The 21,225-nt window shown below is 56.7% G+C and overlaps 2 protein-coding genes and 1 non-coding gene across 13 annotated transcripts in view; 2 read left to right on the top strand and 1 right to left on the bottom strand.

Moving 5' to 3' along the window:
- Positions 1 to 14,817, top strand: part of MED24 (mediator complex subunit 24) — a 39,385-nt gene extending 24,568 nt beyond the window's left edge. For 3 of the 11 annotated variants that reach the window (XM_027094491.1, XM_027094490.1, XM_027094498.1), the window contains 23 exons: positions 831 to 869; positions 1,218 to 1,291; positions 1,656 to 1,888; positions 2,032 to 2,088; positions 3,532 to 3,643; positions 3,795 to 3,945; positions 4,237 to 4,350; positions 4,857 to 4,904; positions 5,308 to 5,390; positions 5,674 to 5,760; positions 6,200 to 6,311; positions 6,774 to 6,916; positions 7,686 to 7,723; positions 8,136 to 8,248; positions 8,591 to 8,769; positions 8,888 to 8,987; positions 9,306 to 9,481; positions 11,331 to 11,595; positions 11,890 to 12,071; positions 12,249 to 12,339; positions 12,650 to 12,749; positions 13,609 to 13,689; positions 13,944 to 14,366. In XM_027094491.1, the coding sequence (XP_026950292.1) occupies positions 831 to 869; positions 1,218 to 1,291; positions 1,656 to 1,888; positions 2,032 to 2,088; positions 3,532 to 3,643; positions 3,795 to 3,945; positions 4,237 to 4,350; positions 4,857 to 4,904; positions 5,308 to 5,390; positions 5,674 to 5,760; positions 6,200 to 6,311; positions 6,774 to 6,916; positions 7,686 to 7,723; positions 8,136 to 8,248; positions 8,591 to 8,769; positions 8,888 to 8,987; positions 9,306 to 9,481; positions 11,331 to 11,595; positions 11,890 to 12,071; positions 12,249 to 12,339; positions 12,650 to 12,749; positions 13,609 to 13,689; positions 13,944 to 14,230 (2,865 nt within the window). In that variant the 3' untranslated portion in view covers positions 14,231 to 14,366. The other 8 variants (XM_027094492.1, XM_027094494.1, XM_027094497.1 and 5 more) reach the window with 8 other exon arrangements.
- Positions 7,984 to 8,087, top strand: LOC113613835 (small nucleolar RNA SNORD124). The gene has a single exon (XR_003430380.1). It is a non-coding gene; the product is annotated as a small nucleolar RNA SNORD124 (small nucleolar RNA).
- Positions 14,818 to 15,892: 1,075 nt separating the features above from the next.
- CSF3 (colony stimulating factor 3) lies at positions 15,893 to 20,427 on the bottom strand. Its single transcript, XM_027094502.1, has 5 exons — positions 18,563 to 20,427; positions 18,295 to 18,449; positions 17,779 to 17,886; positions 17,486 to 17,632; positions 15,893 to 17,146 (listed from the first exon to the last, which is right to left on the bottom strand). The coding sequence occupies exons 1-5, from the start codon at positions 18,573 to 18,575 to the stop codon at positions 16,982 to 16,984; spliced, it is 588 nt and encodes a 195-aa protein (XP_026950303.1). The 5' UTR covers positions 18,576 to 20,427; the 3' UTR covers positions 15,893 to 16,981.
- Between the last annotated feature and the right edge of the window lie 798 nt (positions 20,428 to 21,225).

The raw sequence follows: 21,225 nt of genomic DNA, 5'->3' as shown, positions 1-21,225 counted from the left end.
GATCTAAAGTTGTGTTTTACTTATGCATTCTACAAACATTAACAAGTTGATGGTGGTCACTGAGTAAAATCACCCTTGTCTTTTTTTTTTAACATCTTTATTGGAGTGTAATTGCTTTGCAACGTTGTGTTAGTTTCTGCTGTATAACAAAGTGAATCAGCTATATGCACACGTATATCCCCATATCCCCTCCCTCTTGCGTCTCCCTCCCACCCTCCCTAAGCACCGTTGTCTTCAAGGAGCTCCTAGTTTGGTGGGGGCAGCAGGTACCCACTGTGTAATGATGGGTCTAAGGGGATTACTTGGAGCACCGAGAAAGGATGTCAGCTTTGGGTGGTGTCCTGGAGGTATCCTAGAGCATGAGTATGTGTATTGAAATTCACCTCCTATTTCAAAGTGGAGTTACTACCTGTTCATTGCAAGAGCAGTTCGTATGTCTCCAGTTCTTGTCCAGATAAAATCACCCTTGGTAGGAGTTGCAGGAGTAGAGTAACTGACCTCACTCGTGTCCATTCTTCTGCCCACCAGCAGTCAAACCTTGTACTATACGGTGGACAGTGTGTGGCAGGTGAACATGAGACATGGCCCCTTTGAATACTCCCAAATCATCTTCTTAGTGGGTTTATGCTGGTGCTGTCAATCATAGTGAGTTTGATGGAAGCAGGGATGGGCACAGTGCCTGGTGTTACTGCCTCGGGGCTTGTGGAAGACCTCTTGAAGGGGTTGAGATTTTAGGAGCGACTTTAAGTGTCTGTGTTTTGTTCCTCTCAACTGTGTTGTTCCTCTCAGACACCAGTTTTCTGAACTTTATCTTTCTTCTTTCCCTCCAGATGGTGTCCTACTCCTCCGTCCTCACAGCTATCAGTAAGGTATGACCATAGATACTTACAAGCTAGATGGGGGATGGGGGGACAGAGATATGGTAGTGACAGATGGGGCCCCACCTCCTTGACTGCTCTGATAGAGTGACCTCTGTGGTTGGGCAGGCAGCACAGCATGCCTCTGGCTGGCATGGCTGCCTCCCATTAGAGGGAGGGGGATCCTAGGAAGTGGGCACTGGCAATTAGGAGCCAATTTCCAATGTTGAAAGGCTGCCGAGTCTGAAACCTGGGGTTGGAGGAAAGATGAGCAGGACTCGTGAATGCGCCAACTGCCTCATGTTTGAGACTGGGGGGTGACTGGGACACCCCGTCGCATCGCCACTGTTCTCTCCACAGTTTGATGACTTTTCCCGGGACCTGTGTGTCCAGGCTTTGCTGGATATCATGGACATGTTTTGTGACCGACTGAGGTAATGGCAGGGATGAGGAGCTCACCACCTTCCAGCATTACCTTAGTGTAAAGGAGAAGCTCCCGGCATATAGGCTCAGACCACCTCTGTTGGTTCCCACACTTCTTCCCACCTGCTCGTCTGCACCCACCCATCCACGTCTTTTTCTACTTACTCCCTTAGGACTAAAGTGCCTCTTCTCTATTTGGAGTAACTCATTTGAAATCTTATCCGGTGAAAGCCAACAGGGCAGTCTTCCCCAGGACTTTGCAAGCTTCCCAACTTTCTTCCCTAGTAAGGGAGTGCCAGGCACTCTGGGGAACACGGGTGTGGGTCGGATTTCAGCCTTTGGATCAAAGACAGATTTTGCATCCTTTCCCGGTAGCTGTCATGGCAAAGCAGAGGAGTGCATCGGGCTGTGCCGGGCCCTTCTCAGCGCCCTCCACTGGCTGCTGCGCTGCACCGCAGCCTCTGCAGAGCGGCTCCGGGAGGGGCTGGAGGCCGGCACCCCAGCGGCTGGTGAGAAGCAGCTTGCCATGTGCCTGCAGCGCCTGGAGAAGACCCTCAGCAGCACCAAGAACCGGGCCCTGCTCCACATCGCCAAACTAGAGGAGGCCTGTATGTCCCCTGGTTCCCTGAGCCCCACCCGTCACTGCTCCCATAGCTGGTTCTTTAATTGAGAGGGGAGAGGCAGGATGCCATCCCACTTTTTTCCAGGAGGATCTGAAATCATCCCACTTCCTTTTTTTTCTCCCCATAAGCATTGCATACATCCCAGGGACTTGGGCAGGGTGGCACCCGAGCCAATCAACCAACAGGTATTTACTGAGCATTATTGTACGCCCAGCACTGTGCCAGGTGCTGGGGGTGGGGGCGGGGGGCTACCGAAGGGGCATGTGGCAGGGTCCCTGCCCTCAACAAGTGTACGTGCTAGTGGGGAGCAAGGCTAGTACATAATATACATGGAAAAAACGAGAGGTCAAGACAAGCACGCCATCCATCGCTGTGTTTGTCTCCTTGTTACTCATCTGAAAGCAGATAACTTTTGTGTTTGAGTGCTGCCTAAAACATCCCTTTAAATGCAGTGCCTGCCTGCTGCCAGGCCTGTTGAGCCATACGCCTCTCTACTCAAGTGCAGATGTTAAACGTTGGAACCCTCCAGAGCCCGGGATCAGACAGATCACCTGGTGGGAGGGAAGACGGGTATTTCTGGACATGGGGCCTGAAGGCCACGGTCTTGCTGCTGAGGCTCGGGGCCACCTAAGGATCGCTTGTTCTCCAGTAACGAGAATGCTGGGGTGGGTTACACCCAGGTGTCTAGGACCTGGTTGAAGAACTTGTTACAGGATTAGTATATTTATTACTTCTCAAAATATGGCTATTGGCTATGAAAAGTCCAGAAAGATGATCACTACATAAAAGTGGGCTATGTTGACAGTTTGTCTATTTTGAGCGCTTGACAAATGTTTATTGGCTGAAAAATGAATGAACTTTTAACTTAATTTTATTGGATCTCAGGTCTTATCTTTTTGTTTTTTTCCCCTATGCTACATGGAGGTTAATGGGCTAGTTGGCGCCATTATTCATCATTTGACCCTCTGGAAGTGTAACTAGGATAAGTGACTTATAAGTGCCAAACTGTGTGGTATAGACCATGAGTTCAGGCATTTAGGAGTAAGAGGTCAGTGGGTTGGACCAGTTGGGTAAGTTGTTAAAGGAGCTGGGGCTTGAACATAGACTCGCAGGGTAGTGAGAGTGTGAGGGGAGAAGGTGAGTAGGAGGGGCTTTTCAGAGGGGAGAACAGCGAGAGCAAAGGCCCAGACAGGGAGCAGGTGAACACAGAAGGCTGTTTAGGAATCCAGCTTGACTGCGGTGGAGAGCGGTGGCCACTTGCAAAGCTGGCCCACTCTCGGAATGATCTGTGGTCACCTCCCTGTTCTGGCCACTGGACTGCAAGCCCCCTGGGCCTCTCTCTGTCACTGCCTGTCTTCTGCCGTACCTAGTTTCTGAAGTCAGCTGTGGGCGACCCCTAAGGAATCGGGCTTCTGGGGATCGTTTCTAGTGGCTTCATCATTGGTGCTCACCCCCCTTCTGGAAACAGTGCATGCTGCCCTCAGGCCCCTAGCTTCCATGCCATCCTCGGGGGAAGCCTCCCTGCGTGGTTTTTGTGGGCCCAGGGGGTGCCAAGTCAAGGAGTTTGGGGCCAGTCTCTCTCTCTTCTCTGCTCCCCATGATTCTCTGCATTTTCTTTTCTCTGCCAGCCTCCTGGACTGCCATCGAGCATTGTCTCTTGAAGCTTGGGGAGATCCTGGCCAATCTCAGCAGCCCCCAGCTCCGGAGCCAGGCTGAGCAGTGTGGCACGCTCATTAGGAGGTACCTGCTCCCAGGGTGATCTGGTGAAGGGAGAGAGGAAAGGCCTGGGTATGGGGGGGAAGATGTGGCCTCTGGCCCTGACCCCTCTGCTCTCCCCTCCTCTCTGACTCTCCCTTACCGCCCGCACACTGTCCCCTCTGTGTCCCCTCAGCATCCCCACCATGCTGTCCGTGCACTCTGAGCAGCTGCACAAGACTGGCTTCCCCACGGTCCACGCGGTGGTCCTGCTTGAGGGCACCATGAACCTGACCGGCGAGACACAGCCCCTGGTGGAGCAGCTGATGATGGTGAAACGCATGCAGGTGGGAGGCCAGGGCTGCTTCTCTGTCCCCAGGGCGGGCCGGCTGTGCGGGGGCGGGAGGGAGGGTTCTTCTGGTCTTTCAGGGGAGAAATAGGGTTTCTCCTAATTCGTGGTGGAACGTGCATGGTTCTGTCAGGTGGAATGGTTCTGCCATGTCACCTGCTCTCCCTGGTTCTTGCACAGGAGTCGGGGAGGTGCCTGTGCTGCCCTCCTGTGACCCACTGACCCCCGGGGTCAGGAGACGGGAGGGGGGTGGGCGCCCTCTTATGCTCTCCCTTGGGTCTTCCCACAGCATATCCCCACCCCGCTCTTTGTCCTGGAGATCTGGAAAGCCTGCTTCGTGGGCCTCATCGAGTCTCCTGAGGGCACGGGGGAGCTCAAGTGGACAGCTTTCACCTTCCTCAAGGTACCCGGGACGTGGGAGCCACAGAGGGCCAGTCTCAGGATGGTTCCCAGGAAGAGCGGAGACACCCTGGGCCTTTGCCCCACATTTCTTCCCGCTGACTTCATGCCCAGCTTGCCAGGTCCCCCAGCACAAGTTGCCCTGATTTTCCCTGAAGGACCCAGGGCTGTTCAGCCTGCTTGGCAGGCTCTGCCATGTCTTGGCCCACAGGTGCTGGGAGCTTGGTCATCAGCCATGTTGGCACGGGGCAGCTCCGGGAGCCCACTTTCACTTAGAGCGTTTCCTTGTTGAGCCATGGAAGTGCGGGGCTCCTGGGCCCTGCGGGCTGAGGGCAGCGGGCGCGTGGCTAGACGTCAGCTTTCGCATTTGGCTCTTTGAGCACCTTCACTTCCAGGGCAGGAGTGTTCCTGTCTCAACCCAGAGCAGGGGGGCGGAAGGGATGCCTTTCGTTCTGGGTGAAAGAGAGAAGAAATTGAGCTGCCTGTTTTTCCCCCTGCCTCACCCTGTAGATTCCACAGGTTTTGGTGAAGTTGAAGAAATACTCCCATGGGGACAAGGTAAGTTAAAGAAATGAGATGGGGAGTTGGCATGGGAACAGGTGAATCCTTGTTACAGCTCTGGAGAAACAAGGGCAAGGGAAGGGTCACTTGGCCCTACCTGGGCGGTAGTGCGTTCTTGGGGAGGGCTGGAAGCGGGGGTATCCCCCGAGCATCCGCGGGCACCCATGCACAGAAGGCAGCCAGGCTGCTCCAGAGGCGAGGGTGCCCGGGATGACCAGGGCCGAGATGGCAGGGAGCAGTGATGCCCCATCCTGTCCCCGTCCAGTCGCTGGAAGCCAGCAGTGGGCACGGCCGACCTGTAGGCGGCTGTGCCCAGCGGGGTGTCATTGTGAGCCTGCCTCACGGGCCGTGGGTGGGCGGAGGACCTGGAAGCCAGAAGGCAGTTTCTGTCTCTTTGCAGGACTTCACCGAGGATGTCAATTCTGCTTTTGAGTTCCTGCTGAAGCTCACGCCCTTGCTGGACAAAGCCGACCAGCGCTGCAAGTATGAGGTCCCCTGCTCACCTCACTGTGCTGGAGGAGTCCTGGCTCTTCCCCTGCTCTTTGTGCCAGATAAGCACCGGGGACCGGCTCCTCGTTCCTCCTCTCGGCAGGGGCAGGAGGCAGCAGCCCCGTGGCTGCCGAGTGCCCAAGCCCCTCTGCCTCCCCTCAGGCACTCAAAATGTTCTTCACCCTAAAGGAGGGAGGATGTTGGGCAGGGCCTCACGGCTCGCCTTCCATAATCCCTGCAGTATGCCTAGGCCCCCCATCATCTTTTTCCCTCACAGCTGTGACTGTACAAATTTCCTACTCCAAGAATGTAGCAAGCAGGGGCTTCTGTCTGAAGCCAGTACGAACAACCTCATGGCCAAGCGGTAAGTATGAACTCCTGGGCTGGCCCATGGGCCCCTTGACCACCCGCCTCATGTCCAGACTGGGCTGCTGGGTGCCTTTTCTCTCCTGTCGAGGGTTTGAGTGTGGGTGATGGGAACCACACCTAGGGTTACCAGGGACAGGAGACACTGATTTCTGCAGACCAGGGTTTTGCACTGTTAGGGCTTTAACTCTCGCCCTCCTTTGTGATCGAAGTAGAAATTGTAAGACTTCCTTCAGTCTTAAATGAACTTTCAAAACAGATGTGATGACTAGAGACGATTTGAAGCAGTTGCGATACTGGACGCACTTTCATAGGCATCACCCGAGCCCGTGGTGCTTATGTGCTTCGCGCCTTCTCTGTGCCTCTGCTCCTGGGCCTGGACTAAGGAGCGTGTCAGGAATTCATCTCTGTTCCCTTACCTTCTCTTGTGGCCACAGCAAAGCAGACCGGGAGCACGCACCCCAGCTGAAATCAGATGAAAATGCCAACATCCAGCCCAACCCCGGGCTGATCCTCCGCGCGGAGCCCACCGTCACCAACATCCTCAAAGTGAGTGCGCTGTTCCCTTGCCACCAGGGGCATACCTTCCCTCTTTCCAGTTTCCCTCTTCTTCCAGATAAGTAAATAGGCCACGGACCTCTCTCTCTTCTGGTTACTTTGGAAGTAGAGAAAGGGGGAAGGTGAGGGAAGCGCCCCTGGAAACAAGTGTTTGTTGAGCTTCACTGGTCAGCCAGGCGCTGTGGTGGGTGTGGAAACAGCGCTGAATCGCACAGCAGAGACCTCGCCCATCCTGACTCCAGCGCCATCGTCCATCCCAGTTTAGTCGAGAGGAATGGATCGGAGAGCAAAGAACTTAAGGAACGGCTTTCCAGATTGGAGTCAGATGTCGATTAAATGGCAGGTCCTGGTATCCCATTTAATGGAGACATGCAGAGAGAGAAACTGTGGCTAGGCTGTACCTGGGGGGGTCTTCAGTGTTCTTCAGGACTTGGTTTCCTGTCTTGTCCCCAGACGATGGATGCAGACCACTCCAAGTCCCCGGAGGGGCTGCTGGGGGTCCTGGGCCACATGCTGTCTGGGAAGAGCCTGGACTTGCTGCTGGCTGCTGCTGCGGCCACTGGGAAGCTTAAGTCCTTTGCCCGGAAATTCATCAAGTAAGGAAGCCTGAGCCCCTGACCAGGGTCTGGGAGGCACGTGTGAAGGAGGAGGTGGGAACTTCCCTGGTGGCCCGGTGGCTAAGACTCTGTGCTCCCAATGCAGGCGGCCCGGGTTCGATCCCTTGTCAGGGAACTAGATCCCACATGCCGCAACTAAGAGTTCACATGCCGCAACTGAAAGATCCCACGTGCTGCAGTGAAGATCCCGTGTGCCGCGACTAAGACCCGGCACAGCCAAATATAAATAAATAAATATTAAAAAGAAAGAAAGCAAAAAACAAAGGAGGAGGTGGCAGAATAAGGGCAAGGCACTGGGGTCTGAGTCTCCCCAGAGATGCCAAGGCAAAGCATCCCAGCTGGAGACCCGGGGGAAGGGCCCGTTCTCTGGACATGAAGTGCTGTTTTCTCTTCAGCTGAGGATGGAGTGCAGGTGTTTGGCAAGGTGACGAGGTGTTGGATAGCAGGTGTGGAGGGATAGTGTTCATACCCACTTATTAATAAGGGACTCTCAAATTCTGCTGACTTTTTGGATTGACCTGGAATTTGATGTGTAGAATGTTGTTCCATTCAGCGAACCATTCTCTAGGCCTTGGAAATCTTTTAAAAATAGAAAGAGTTCTTGTTTCTGTAGCAATGGTGTTCCTTTTAAGTTGAACCCATAATTCAGACTCTAGTGACCGCCTCTCTGAGTGGGCAGAGCCCCTGACCCCAGCCGCTGCCCAGCCCTTGCCCTGGTTGATGCAACCTGTCTCCATTCCTTCTGCAGTTTGAATGAATTCACGACACACCGCAGCGAAGAAAGCAGTAAGTCAGCTCCACACACCCCCAGGCCCAGTGGTGCTGAAGGAGGGGTGTGGAGGGAGAGAACAGGGGAGGGAAGAGGACACTTTTGCTCATCCTGGGGAGGCTGTGTTCTCCCCTAGGAATGACTGACTGAAGCTTTTGGGGAGCCGTGAAAGAGGGTCATGCTGGGAAAAGCATTCTTCCCAAACCACCCTTTGCCTCTCTCCATCCCCCCTTGCGATTTGGTCAGGTGTTGGGGGAAAGGAGGGTTCAGGAGTCTTTGGTTCCAAGGAAGGGATGATGTTCCAACTGAGACTCAAGAAAAGGATTCTGAGCCTCAGAGCTTTGAAGGAGCCACTCGGTCCCTGACCTTCCTTGAGGCAGATCTTGAGCCCCTCCCGACCCAGACAAGGCCTTTGGGCCCCTGCCCTAGGCTGGGGGTCAGCCTTTTCATCCTCCACAGCCAAGGCGGCCTCAGTTCGAGCCTTGCTCTTTGACATCTCCTTTCTCATGCTGTGCCACGTGGCCCAGACCTATGGCTCAGAGGTGAGTGACGGGGAGCAGTCAGGCTTGGGGCACTTGGGACAAAGGGAAAGGTAAAAACCAATAAGTCTCCCCACCTCACACCCCTACCCCACCCCCGTCAATGTCCCAAGCCAGTTAGTTCTCCTGGCTGCAGAAATCAGATGCCCCCGCCCCAAGTCAATAGATGCCCCCTTGTCATGTCCTGAATCCTTCAGTTCCACACCCACCACTAGGTGGCAGCATAGCCCCTGTCTTTCCCCCTCAGACCAATTTGTCCCCAGTTCTTCAGGCTGGGAGCGGGGAAGCCACTGGGCAGGAAGAGAGGTGCGGGGTGCTGCACCTCCCCACCCCCTCCTTTCTCAGGTGATCCTGTCCGAGTCAAACACGGGAGGAGAGGTGTTCTTCTTTGAGACCTGGATGCAGACCTGCATGCCCGAGGAGGGAAAAATCCTGAACCCTGACCACCCCTGCTTCCGGCCCGACTCCACCAAAGTGGAGTCCCTGGTGGCTCTGCTCAACAATTCCTCGGAGATAAAGCTGGTGTCAGTGGCCTGGGCACCCACTCCAAGGGTGGTAGTGCGGGTAGGGCCCAGACCCTCTCCCTCAGCCCATCCCACGCCCCCCAGTGGTGATTTTTCTCCCATTCCCACCCTCTCGTAGGCAGATGAAGTGGCATGAAGCCTGTCTCAACATTTCGGCGGCCATCTTGGAAATCCTCAATGCCTGGGAGAATGGGGTGCTGGCCTTTGAGTCCATCCAGGTAGCCCCACCTTTCCAGCGGCCTTCTCTCTTCCCTGAGACACAGAGGCAGTCTTCGATAGCTTGTTAGATTTCGTAAGAACGAAAAGGCCCTTAATCCAGGAGCCTGTGTGTGGCTCTTGATCTTTCTTGTGGTCATAGTGTTAGCTGCTCTGTCCCCAGCAGGGAACTTGGGGAAAATCAGGCCTGTGGTGAAAAGAGGCATGGAACACGGCCCTGGATCCCACTGACGCGCTGAGCTGCCCACGGAGGCCGGGGCAGGTGGTGGCCAGGGAAGGGGAGAGGGTGGCCCCATCACCCTTCCCCCCTCCCCCCCCAGAAAATCACCGATAACATCAAGGGGAAGGTGTGCAGCCTGGCAGTGTGTGCTGTGGCCTGGCTTGTGGCCCACGTGCGGATGCTGGGGCTGGACGAGCGTGAGAAGTCGCTGCAGATGATCCGCCAGCTGGCAGGGCCGCTGTACAGCGAGAACACCCTGCAGTTCTACAACGAGAGGTCAGCGGCCCATCCCCTCCCTTCTGGAACTCTGCAGGTCTGTCCTGAGAAGCCAGCGCCTCTGGAAACCACTCTCTTCCTCTTCTCTTACCTTCCCAAACATGCAGCTCACCTGCTCAATCTCTTCCTCACTCACTCACGTTCTCAATCACGTCTTCACTCACTGACTCAGCAACACTTAGTGTGTGTCTCTGTGCCGGGAGTGTTATTACCCAGCACCCGCTGTGTGTGCGCCGGAACTACAGACCCCACGTGGCTATGATTCCTGCCCTTGAAGGGCTCGAGTCCTGGGGAGCTGGCTTGCCAGAACGGAATGGTTATCTTAGCTCTGTCACTCTTAAGGAACTGTGAGCCCATCTGTAGATCTTATAGGCCTTGGGCCTGTCCACCCCCTCCCTACCCTGCCCCTCCAGGCCCAGCTATCTTCTGTACCATTTTCCTGCCTGGGCTTTTCAGGGGCTTGGAGGACCTCCCTAGCGACTTCAGCTGTGTTGAGTTCAGTGGTGTTTGTTCATTTGCCCATCCAATAAGCTTTTTAAAAAAAATATGGTAAAAAATACATAACATAAAGTTTACCACCTTAACCATTTTTTAAGGGCACAGTTCAGTAGTGTGTTAAGTATATTCACACTGTTGTGAAACAGATATCCAGAACTTTTTCATCTTGTAAATCTGAACCTGGACCCGTTAAACAACACCCCTTCCCCCAGCCCCTGGCAACCACCGTCCTACTTTCTGTTTCTCTGAATTTGATTTCTTTCGGTACCCCATGTAAGTGGAGTCACGTAGTGTTTGTCTTTTTGTGGCGGGCATATCTCATTTTGTGTAATGTCCCCAAGGTTCAACCATGTCATTGCATGTGTCAGGATTTCCTTCCTTTTTAAGGCTGGATCGTATGTATATACCACATTTTGCTTATCCATCCCTTGGTTGATGGACACGTGGGTTTCTTTCACTTCTCGGCTTTTGTGAATAGTGCTGCTGTGAACGTGGGCATGCGCCAAGCAATGAGTTATGAGCGATGACCCACAAGGTAGCCATCAGGATGTCTTTTAAGAGAAGTGGAAACACTGAGCTGAAATGAGGTTGGGAGGATCTGTAAAATCCCGTCTCCTCTTTATTCCTCCCCTCCCTCAGCGTCCTCCCCGCAAAAGTCATGGACTGTTTTCTGTGACGTAATCCATTCTAAGCACCCTGACTCCTGTCTGGGAAATCTGTGGCTCGATCATGCAGGTGGAAATAGTGGCCGTGAAAGTCATGGTGACTTTCCCAGAGCCACCCAGTGTTCCCCGAAGGGTTAGCGCTCAGGCCCAGGCCTGCATTCCTTGTCGAAGACTCTTCATGAGAAAATTCCTGGATATACATTTATATTTGCCCAGCTACCAACGGCCGGGAAAAGTCTTGTGGGGCAGTCCTTGGGCCCTTGTCCTGGAAGTAACAGCTACTTTGGGAGGAGGCCAAGGCTGGGTGGGGAACCCCCGCAAGCACTCAGCCTAGAGGGAAGTGATTGTATTTATTTATGCCAGAGGATTGTCAGGGCCCAGGCCTGGGGGATGGAGGAAGTTGGAGAGAGAGAGTGAGAGAAAGTATGAATGAATATATTGCTAGAATGACCTGGGGGAGGCAAGTGCCCCGGCCCCCCATAGGCTGGTGCCGGAGCAGGACTCGTGGGGTCAGGTCTCCTAGGGGTTTGCAACTTCCCCTTGTCTCCTCCCTCAGCATAGAATGGGGTTAATTCCGTAACCCGAGTCCTGGGAAGGGTCGGGCCTGCCTGTTCCTGCCCCCACCCCAGCTATTGAACCTGCTGCTGCCTGAACCATAGACCCTCCCGCCTCCCTCCCTCCATCAGGGTGGTGATCATGAGCTCCATCCTGGAGCATATGTGTGCGGACGTGCTGCAGCAGACGGCCACACAGATCAAGTTCCCATCCACGGGCATGGACACCATGCCCTACTGGAACCTGCTGCCCCCCAAGCGACCCATCAAGGAGGTGCTGACGGACATATTTGCTAAGGTGCTGGAGAAGGGATGGGTGGACAGTCGCTCCATCCACATCTTTGACACCCTGCTGCACATGGGAGGCGTCTACTGGTTCTGCAACAACCTGATTAAGGTACTGGGGTCGGGGGTGGGGGTGGGCTGGGGGGAACAGGCGTCCTCAGACCGCCGGAGACAGCTGGGAAAACGCCTGACGGGACCAAGCGTGGTCTGGTCCTCTGGCTTCTCAACCCCCAGCCCAGTCGGCCGGGCTTCTCTGTGAGGCCCACTGAATGCAGAGAAGATTCCTTGGACTCCAGAGGCCGGTCCTCGCCTCGGGAGCTCCTGGGGTCTGAAGGGAGTTGCAGGACGTCACTGCCCACGTTGAGGGCCCTCAGCTCCTCGGTCCTCCTCTGCCCCGTCCTTCCAGGAGCTGTTGAAGGAGACGCGGAAGGAGCACACGCTGCGGGCGGTGGAGCTGCTCTACTCCATCTTCTGTCTGGACATGCAGCAAGTGACCCTGGTCCTGCTGGGCCACATCCTGCCTGGTCTGCTCACCGACTCCTCCAAGTGGCACAGCCTCATGGACCCCCCTGGCACCGCTCTCGCCAAGTAGGATTTTGTGGAGAGCCTTAAGTCCCCCCAGCCTGGAGTGGGGCACCCTGCCTGGGCCACCCAGGAAGCTGGGCTGTGGGGAAGCCCTGTCGGGTGGGGCCTGATCAGCATGGGCACAGAAACCGCGTCGGGGCCTCTTTGATTTTACCCCCTTTTCCTGGACCCCTTTGCCAGGCTGGCTGTCTGGTGTGCCCTGAGTTCCTACTCTTCCCACAAGGGGCAGGCGTCCTCCCGCCAAAAGAAGAGACAGCGCGAAGACATCGAGGTAGGGTAGGGGCCCCTTCCCCCGTTCATTGCCCTTGTGCTTGTTCAGCAGATGCTCACTGAGCCTCTTCTGGTAAGAGGCGCCTTCCCGGGCACAGGCAGCCAGGCATGGTCCCTGCCTCTGGGCCACTGTGTCAGGGGTGACTGTGTGGGAGGGTCTCTCCCTAGGGTAGTGGGAGAGGCGAGGAGAGGGAAGCTGACCCCCTGGAGATGCTGCCTGCGGCCTATGGGGGCTTGACTCCAAACTGAGCTCCAGTCCTGGAAGATCTGGGGATGCAGCTGTGGGTGACAGTGGCTCTCCTGCCCCCCAGGATTACATCAGCCTCTTCCCCTTGGATGACATGCAGCCCTCGAAGCTGATGCGACTGCTGAGCTCCAATGAGGAAGATGCAAATATCCTTTCGAGTCCCAGTGAGTGTGTGGACGGGCCGGGCGGGCTGTTGCCTTTCCCGGGAACTCACTCCTCCTGAGAGCTGCTCTGCAGCTCGCTGGCTGGTCGGAGAGGCTGTGGTAGGAGTCTGCCCCGTTCTGTCCCCTACGGATGCTCTGCTTCCTCTCCTCGAGCCACCAAAGCTTGCTGTGGATCACTCCCTAAGGGCTGAAGCTCTTCTGCCCAGATCCCATCCCAGCCCGGGGTGCATAGTTGACCCTTCCCCACGCCTCACGGCAGTGACTTCACTGCCTTGGGCACAGTCTGTGCCACTGACTCACAGCTCTGACCTTCCTTCCCCTGAAGCAGGCCCTGAGACCTGGAGCAGGCCTGGGCTGGTACTTGGGACTGCTCCCCACTCTTCCTGCCTGGAGAGCACCCCAACTCCACCTGCTTCCCTAGATGTCATCGCCTCTCCTTGCTAAGGGCTCTTCCGTGGCGTTTAATTTTTCCTGTTTCCAGAGATTTCTCCTGAGCCTAGAAGTTTCTCTGAGGTCTTTTAGGGACTAGGGGACCAATTGTGCACTTGAACAGAGGAAAGCTGCCATGGCCTTTGGCTAGTTACTTAGCAAATCTCAGCCTCAGCTTCCTCGTCTGTAAAACGGAGACGTGAGGATTAGCGGTTTCAGCCGTACGCAGCCCGCAGATTGGCACCTGGCGGTGACCAGATGGTAGTTCTCTCTCACCTGCTTGTGGGGAAGCCTGTATTTGGGGACCGTGTGACTGGACCCAATCATCTTCTCCGGCCGGGCCCTCCACCCCCGACAGGCGAGGGCTCCCGTGGGCGGCGGTTCGGAACTCAGGAGGCCATTGGCTCAGTGCCCCTCGCTTGCCCCCCAGCGGACCGGTCCATGAGCAGCAACCTGTCAGCCTCCCAGCTTCACACGGTCAACATGAGAGACCCGCTGAACCGAGTCCTGGGTGAGGCCTCCCAGCCCCGCTCCCCACCCTCCTCCCCTTTGCCCTCCGTCCCCCCTGATTGCCAGCTCTCCTGTCTCCCCCAGGCCCCCGTCGCGTCCCTCTCTGGCTCGCCCCCAGCTTTCCTTTGTACTTTCTCTTTTTGACGTCCCCATTTGGGGGGACACCCTTAGCACTTCTTTCTTCTCCCAGAATCTGACCTCTTCCCAAACCCTTCTCATGGAGTTCTCCTTCCCCCCGCCACCCTTTCCTCACAGCCAACCTGTTCCTGCTCATCTCCTCCATCCTGGGCTCTCGGACCGCCGGCCCCCACACGCAGTTTGCGCAGTGGTTCATGGAGGGCTGCGTGGACTGCCTGGAACAGGGCGGCCGAGGCAGCATCCTGCAGTTCATGCCCTTTACCACCGTGAGTGCCGCGCCCCCGGGCCACTGGCTCACCCTCCAGCTCAGAGCGGGTCAGCACGTCGCAGGAGAGCTTGGGGTCCGGCGGCCAGGAGGGAGGGCTCCTTCCTCCTGGACGTCACACCCACCATCACCTTGCTGAGCAGCTGTCTGTCTGTCTGACAGGTATCGGAACTGGTGAAGGTGTCAGCCATGTCCAGCCCCAAGGTGGTTCTGGCCATCACGGACCTCAGCCTGCCCCTGGGCCGCCAGGTGGCCGCCAAAGCCATTGCCGCCCTCTGAGGGGCTTGGAGTGGCCACAGGGGCTGGCAGGCAGGGTCCCAGCCCCGGGCGCCTCAGAAAAGGACGTGTGGAAAGATGAGACATCATTGCTCATATCCACATGATGTAACTGCCCTCCGTCGGTCTCCAGATCTTTCCCCTGCTCCTGACTTCTGACCTCTAAGACGGCTCCCAGTTTCTTTCATAATTTCCTTTCCCACTGCCAGCACCTGATGCGTGTGAGCAGCCTGGTTCCTTGACTCCGGGCGGTCTCACTGCAGCCCTCCCGCCCGACCCCTGTGCGTACCTCCCGCTTCCAAGAGTGGATTTACCTCCGGGGAACTTTACAGGTGCAGGGTATGTGTGTATATATGTGTGTGTGTGTATATATATATATATTATCTCTTTTTACATGGGTGTGTTCACCTCGGCTGGCTTGTAAGTAAAGACCTCGTGGATCCCTCTGTGCCTGTTGGTACTGTTGGTGCCTGTGTCCGATGCGGGTGGGGAACGGCTGGCTCCGCCTCGGACCCGTGCAGGCCCAGCTGGAGGAAGCAGGAGGGCGCAGAGGAGGGCTGGGCTCAGGGTCCCTGTTTGTGCGCTCAGTAGGGGCGGGGCAGGGCAGCGAGAGCAGCTTGCCTTCCTCATTCCCGCCTGCCACTTCCCCCCACCTCGCAAAGTCAGACTTACTCTGAAAAGGGAGAGGTTTTGGCTAAAGGCCCCGCTGGTGCTGGGGTAGGGTGTCCTGTTCTGATGTTCCCCAGCCCGGCCAAGCCCCACCCAGAGTCTGACTGGCCCGGAGTTGGATCTTTCCTCTCCAGTAAGGACTTGGGGGTATGAGGGGTGAGGGCCTGGGGCATGAGGGGGGATGGAGGCAGGAACTCTGTTTAACCCTTCTTTGCCTGGTCGTCTCCAAGCCCCGGTTCTTCAGGACCAACTAGAGAGGGGGGACCCTGAGCCGTGCAGCTGGGGGTTCTAGCCCCACTCAGCCCGACCCTGCTTCTAAGGAACCAGATGGGGAAGGGAAGTGGGAAGTGACTCAGGAGCTGAGGATGGGGAAGTCTTGGGAGGGGACCTGGGGACTGGTTGGCCGTCTGGACGTCCTTGGTCTGGTGGTGGTAGCCTGGAAGCATACGTGCGTCTTCAGCTGAGAGCACAGAGAGCTTTGTCTTGAATCTGAGCTGTGAAGCGGCCCCTCCGGTCTCCCCAGGTGTGAGCTCAGGCCTCTTCAGCCCATTAGCCCCGAGACAGGTAGGAAGGCTGCGGGCTCCCCGCCAGATCAGAGGCAGTGCTTGACGAGGGACAGAGGTGCAGAGCCTGGAATGTGGGGTCCAACCCAAGCTGTCACCTTGACCTCAGCTTCCTAATCTGTAAAAGGCCCTTCATAATTCTGTCTTTGTGGGCGGCTGTGAGCATGGATGGGTGAAGGTTTATGGAAGGTGGTAAACTGAAGCCCTGTGCACATGTTAAATCCTCCCTCGCTTCGGGCCCGTGTCCATCTGTCTGGACTGTTGAGCCCCCCAGTCCCCCTCTCCCAACCCTACTCTCTCCTCCCCCGGTACGGGTGACCCCTCTACCTTCTGTCCTCCCTGCTAGGCGGTGGCTCCACGGGGCCAGGGACCACGCCTGCCTCGTTCACTGCCGTGTCCTAGCACCCGGCCCAGTGTCTGCACCCAGTGGGTGCACCTCCTCTTCCCCTCCTTCGGGCCTCACCCTCCATTCAACTCCCTGCCCGCGACCCCTGGCCAGGCACCAGCTGGACTCAAGAAGGAGGAAGGACATTTACTGGAGACAAACACTTTATTATCGTGAAGTTTGGCTACAATGAGAAAGTGGGCGCCGAGGGGGAAGGTGAACAGTCGAGCGTCCCTCTCACACCCCGTCACACGAGCCCCCTCATCTTTTCCCTCCCACATTCCCAGCCCCACCCAGCAAGGCAGAGACACGACTGCCCAGCCTGAAAAGGAGTCAGAATCCCGACCCTGACCCCGGCGGGGTGGGGCAGGCGCCGCTAGACGGATGGTGTCTATAGCGCATCCAGAAAAACGAGGCGTCGCTGATGGTCGCCTGGGCTCCCCACACAAGGAGTCAAAACGTGCCCGAAAAAAATCTTAAAACGATTCCCCAGCGAATTCGCGGGACCCCAGGGTCAAGCGTCCCGGCTTCGGCTGCCTCTGATGGGCTCCGTGCCCGAGGCAAAGGGGACTCGAGGGAAGCAGCCAAGTCAGGCAGAGCCAGGGGTGCAAGGACCCAGTTGGGGAACACTGCTGTTTAAATATTAAACAGGGCTGTCTCATCTCCCACGTGGGAGACTTCCCGATGATTCCAAGGGCCCCGAGGTAGGCACCCTCAGGGTAGGGGTTCGCTGTGGCTCTCCCCAGAGCCCACCACGGAGCCAGGCAGGGAGGAGTCACGGGAAGTAATACTTGGTATTTACCAACTCCCTCCCAGTCCAGGGGACGGGAAGACGGGAGTTTTTCTCCCTGCTACAGGCGGGAGAATGAAACTTGGAGGTGGAGGGAAGGATCCAGGAGTCCGGGGCTCCTTTCTGTCTTCCCCGTCTTTAAATATTAGGTTTAAATAAGCATAAATATTAAATAGAGATAAATACACTGGATGGGGAGGGCTTTGCTCAGGGCTCGGCCAGGTAGCGCAGGACACGGTACGCGAGCTCCAGGAAGCTCTGCAGCTTGGAAGCAACCAGGACCCCTCCTGCCCGGCGCTGGAAAGCTGAGGTGAAGGTCGGCATGGGGCCCTGGGTGGGCTGCACGGCAGGGGCCACCCCCAGGTCTTCCATCTGTGGGGGAAGGTGAGGTCAGCAATCAGGCCGTGCTGAGTGGGTAGTTAGCACGGGGAGGAAAGGCGAAGGGCTGATGGGCTGTAGACGATCCAGGGTTCATGGTGGAGCCAGGACCGAACCCAGGTCTCTTTAAGGTCCAGTGGCCCCGCCTCATGCCCTCAACTAGGGGGGATGGGGTAGGGTCCTGGGATGAGGTGGTAGCTCCCTACATCCAGCCCACCGAGAATGTTTCTGCCCCAGCCCTAGAGAACTCCGGGGTCCCCAGGCTGGCAGCACCACCTTTGAGGACCAGCTCGGTCCGGGGCCCTAACGCTTGCTGCTCCGGAAGAGACTCACCTGCAGCCAGATGTTGGTGGCAAAGTCGGTGACGTCCAGCTGCAGTATGTCCAAGGTGGGGGCCAACTCTGGGGAGATCCCCGCCAGGGCCTGCAGGAGGCCCTGGTAGAGGAAGAGGCCGCCGTGCAGTTGGCTCAGGCAGGCTGTCTGGGAGATGGGATAGGAAAGTCAGGGGACGCTGCCTGGGCTGCTCCCCTCAGGGGCCCAGCATGGAGCCTGGAGGACTGGGGAGCCTTCCAGGTCATCCTTTCCCGCCTGTCCCCTCATCTCCCTTCTCCCCTCCGGACACTCACCAGCTGCAGGGTCTGGCTGGAGCAGCTACTCAGGGAAGCCTGGGGGATGCCCAGAGAGTGCCCAAGCAGCACCAGCTCCTCAGGGTGGCACAGCTTGTGGGTGGTGCACTGGGGATGGGAAGGATGCTGAGTGAGGGGGACTGGCAGAGCCGGGCGGCTCCTCCTTCCCGAGTGCCCCCATCTCTCCACATCCACATCTTCCCTCCCTCCACGTCCCGCCAGGCTTCTCAGCCCTGTTCCTCCGTCCAAGCCCCCAGCCAGCCCCTCCCAGCACTGTCCCCAAGAGGTTCTTCCCCCAGTTCCCCACCAGCCGCTGGGGCTCTGCCTCTCCTAATTTCCTCCCATTTCCCCTGAGTCTCTCCTCTCCCATCCCATGTCCCTTCCCCATGGTTCCCTTTGCTTCCCTCCGCTTCTCTGTCTCCCCTCAGCTCTGCCTTGCACACCTTCTTTCCTCCCTGCCCGCTGCTGCAGTATCTCTGTCCCCTCCCTGTCCCTCCGCAGGCTGCCCTCACTCACCAGCCTCTCCTGCAGCTCAGCGCCATCAGCCTGGATTTTCCTCACTTGCTCTAAGCACTTAAGCAGGAAGCTCTGGGGCAGGGAGCTGGCAGGGCCGAGGGGTGTGGCTTCTTGCACCGTCAAGAGTGCGCTGTGCCAGAGCAGCAGCTGCAGGGCTGGGAGCAGACGGGGGCTCAGGAGACGTGCATACCTCTCTGGGAGCCCAGGGACCCTGCCCTCTGCCACTCCGGGCCCCGCAGCTCTCCCCTCCTGGGGCCCGGACACTCACCCATCAGCTTCATGGGGCTCTGGGCAGCAGGTTCAGCCGGGGGTCTGGATGGGTCTGTAGGTTCTGGGTTCTGTCAGGGACCAGGTCCAGGGGCCTTTATACACAAGCCCATGGAGGCCTGGGAGGAAATTACCTGGTGCTGCGACTAAGGCTTAGTAATAACTTCCCAAGATTTATGCAAATTTGGTGTCCAGGACAATGCAGGGGGGTTGGGACAAAAAAAAGTGTTTGCGAAAGTTTTGTGAAATTGTGGAATCTCTGATTCTTCTTTGACGTCTTGCCCCCCTCAAACTCCCTTCCTCCCCTCAGCCCCACCCAGGTCTGAATTGCCCCAGAGTGTTTGAACTGAACCGCTGAACCAAAGCTGAGCCAATGATAAAAGCCAGGGAGGCTGGAGTCAGGTCGACCCCGGGGAAGAGGCAGGCCTAGGCCTTGGGGCCCTCCCTCCCACCCTCCCCTGGCACATCTCCTGGGTCAGCCCCATTTGCCACTCTCCCTTGGGATTCTCAAGCCACCTGCTCCCTAGGCCCCCAATTCTGAGAAGGAAGAAACCAGTTGCCCTATTTCTATCCCCCCCAATTCCCAGAGACTGCCTCTCTGAGTGCCCTCTTGAGGGGCCAGGGGCCTGAGATAGGAACACTGGGGTCTTGCCTCCTGTCCCCACCGCACATGTTGAGAGGCATCACCCTGGTTCCTGTCCCGAACTGATTAGCTGGGAACTCCCCAATCCCCCCCATGACTCATTCCTTTAAGCCCCCGGAATCCTGGCAGAGACCAGAGGAAACCGGATGTCTGTCCCGAATGAAGCAAGACCCATTGAGGCTCTCGGTTCAGGTTCACCTGACCTTGCCCTTCCTCCTCCCCACACCCCACCCCAACCCGCCCGCACTACCCCTCCCCCCTAGTGTCGCAGTGCTTTGGAGTTGAGGGTCTGGGACAGGTGGCTTCCCTGGCCAGGTTCACTGCCAGCGGGCATGTGTGTGCTGCCCTGAGTGGAGAAGCGCTAGGGTGAGCAAAAAGAAACCACCCGGCTTCAAACCCGAGAACCACGTACTCTTAGCGCTGGAAGGGACTTTGGAGTCTGTTCCAACCCTGTGAACTGGGCCAGTGAGGGAAGAGGCTTGCCCAAGGTCATGGGTAGCAGAGTCAGAGTTATAATCCAGACCTCTGCCTTGGGCCTGAGAGTTTTCCACAGGCCATGGGGCCTGCCTGGGGAAGTCTGACCAACTGCACGCAAGACTGTCATGTTCTGTCCCAACAGAACGTTGTTCTACCCCAGGACGGGCCAGAACAGAGTCTCTTCGGATGAGGAGTGGGTGTGTCTGACTGGGCCAGGCCATCTCTGGGGCGGGGGTGCCCCCTGGTGGCCACAGCTGGCAGGGCCTTCACCTGCTAATCAATTCACGTCCTGCCTCTGGTCCCTGGTCCTGCCGGGCAGCCCTGGCCCCCAGCTCCACCTTAGGCCAGGCAACTGGCCACCATGCCCCTATTAAGCCCAGTTCTGCGCCCACCTCCATGGGAGGAGAGGGGTGGGTTTAACAGAACTGTGGCGGGATGGCAGAGGTTCTCACAAAACATGCCTCCTCTCCTTCCCACTAAGAACCTCCGGAGGACCCAGCCCGCCCCAGATGTTGTGCAGAGCATGCCCTGTACATTGGCAAATGCACTGCTTTCAATAAGCCTATGAGGAATGTATCAGAACCATTTCCCCTTTTACAGAAGATGAATCTGACCTTGGAGAGGTTGACTTGCCCAAAACTAGCAGAGCCAAGGTCTGCACTGTGCCAGTCTTAAACTCTTAACCATTGAATCTCTTTCATTCATTCATTAATTATATAAAATTTATTTATTTATTTGGCTGCGTCGGGTCTTAGTTGTGGCACGCGAGATCTTCCTTGTGGCATGCAGGGTATTTCGGTGCGGTGTGCAGGCTCTAGAGGGACAGGGCTGAGTTGCCCCACAGCATGTAGGATCTTAGTTCCCTGACCAGGGATCAAACCCCCGTCCCCTGCATTGGAAGGCGGATTCTTAACCACTGGACCACCAGGGAAGTGCCCACCATTGAATCTCTTGACCAATGTTTGGCCTTCCTCAACCATAACCAGGCCAGCTCTAGACCCAAACTTTAATTTTCACTTACAGTCCAAGTGTGTCAGAGGTTTGGCTCAGAAAATGCTACTTCTAACAAGGTGGCCAGCATGGTGAAAGGACTTGCGATGATGATTTGAAGAAAACACACCATTTTGTCTGGTCAAGAGGAGAGGTTGTTGTGTGGTCTCAAGGGCTAGAAGTGGGCAGGGAGTGGAAGCCCAGCTAGCCAGCTTTCAGCTCAAGGAAAGAGCTTTCTAACTGCCAGAGGTGCTGGAGGATGGAGTGGGCTACTTCCAGAGGAAGTGAACTGCCTGACCAGGGAGGTGTTCTGGCCTCCATTCCATAGAGGGAAAATCCGAATGTTGGCTGGCAGTTACCGGACACCTCTTATATGCCAGGCACCTTCCATTACACTTTTGTCTTTCATCCTATCAACCAAGTGTGGACTATTCCCATTAGAGACAAGGGACAGCCTCAGAGAACCGAAAGGCCCAAGATCACAGAACAAGTCGGGGGCAGAGCGAGGCAGGATCTGTGATCAGCCTTCCCAAGCCCCCGTCATTCCTATTACA

This window comes from Aethalodelphis obliquidens, unplaced genomic scaffold, assembly GCF_003676395.1.
Source record: "Aethalodelphis obliquidens isolate GAN/ISIS:26980383/991018 unplaced genomic scaffold, ASM367639v1 scaffold89, whole genome shotgun sequence".
NCBI lineage: Eukaryota > Metazoa > Chordata > Mammalia > Artiodactyla > Delphinidae > Aethalodelphis > Aethalodelphis obliquidens.
This window is presented reverse-complemented; position numbering and strand designations above follow the sequence as displayed.

Excerpts from the sequence above, each read along its gene's own strand:
- CSF3 (XM_027094502.1), bottom strand. Across the intron at positions 17,887-18,294 it reads CTGAGCTGCAGGAGAGGCTG|TGCACCACCCACAAGCTGTG; the intron begins GTGAGTGAGGGC and ends TCCCATCCCCAG. Across the intron at positions 17,147-17,485 it reads CCACCAACATCTGGCTGCAG|ATGGAAGACCTGGGGGTGGC; the intron begins GTGAGTCTCTTC and ends CTTCCCCCACAG.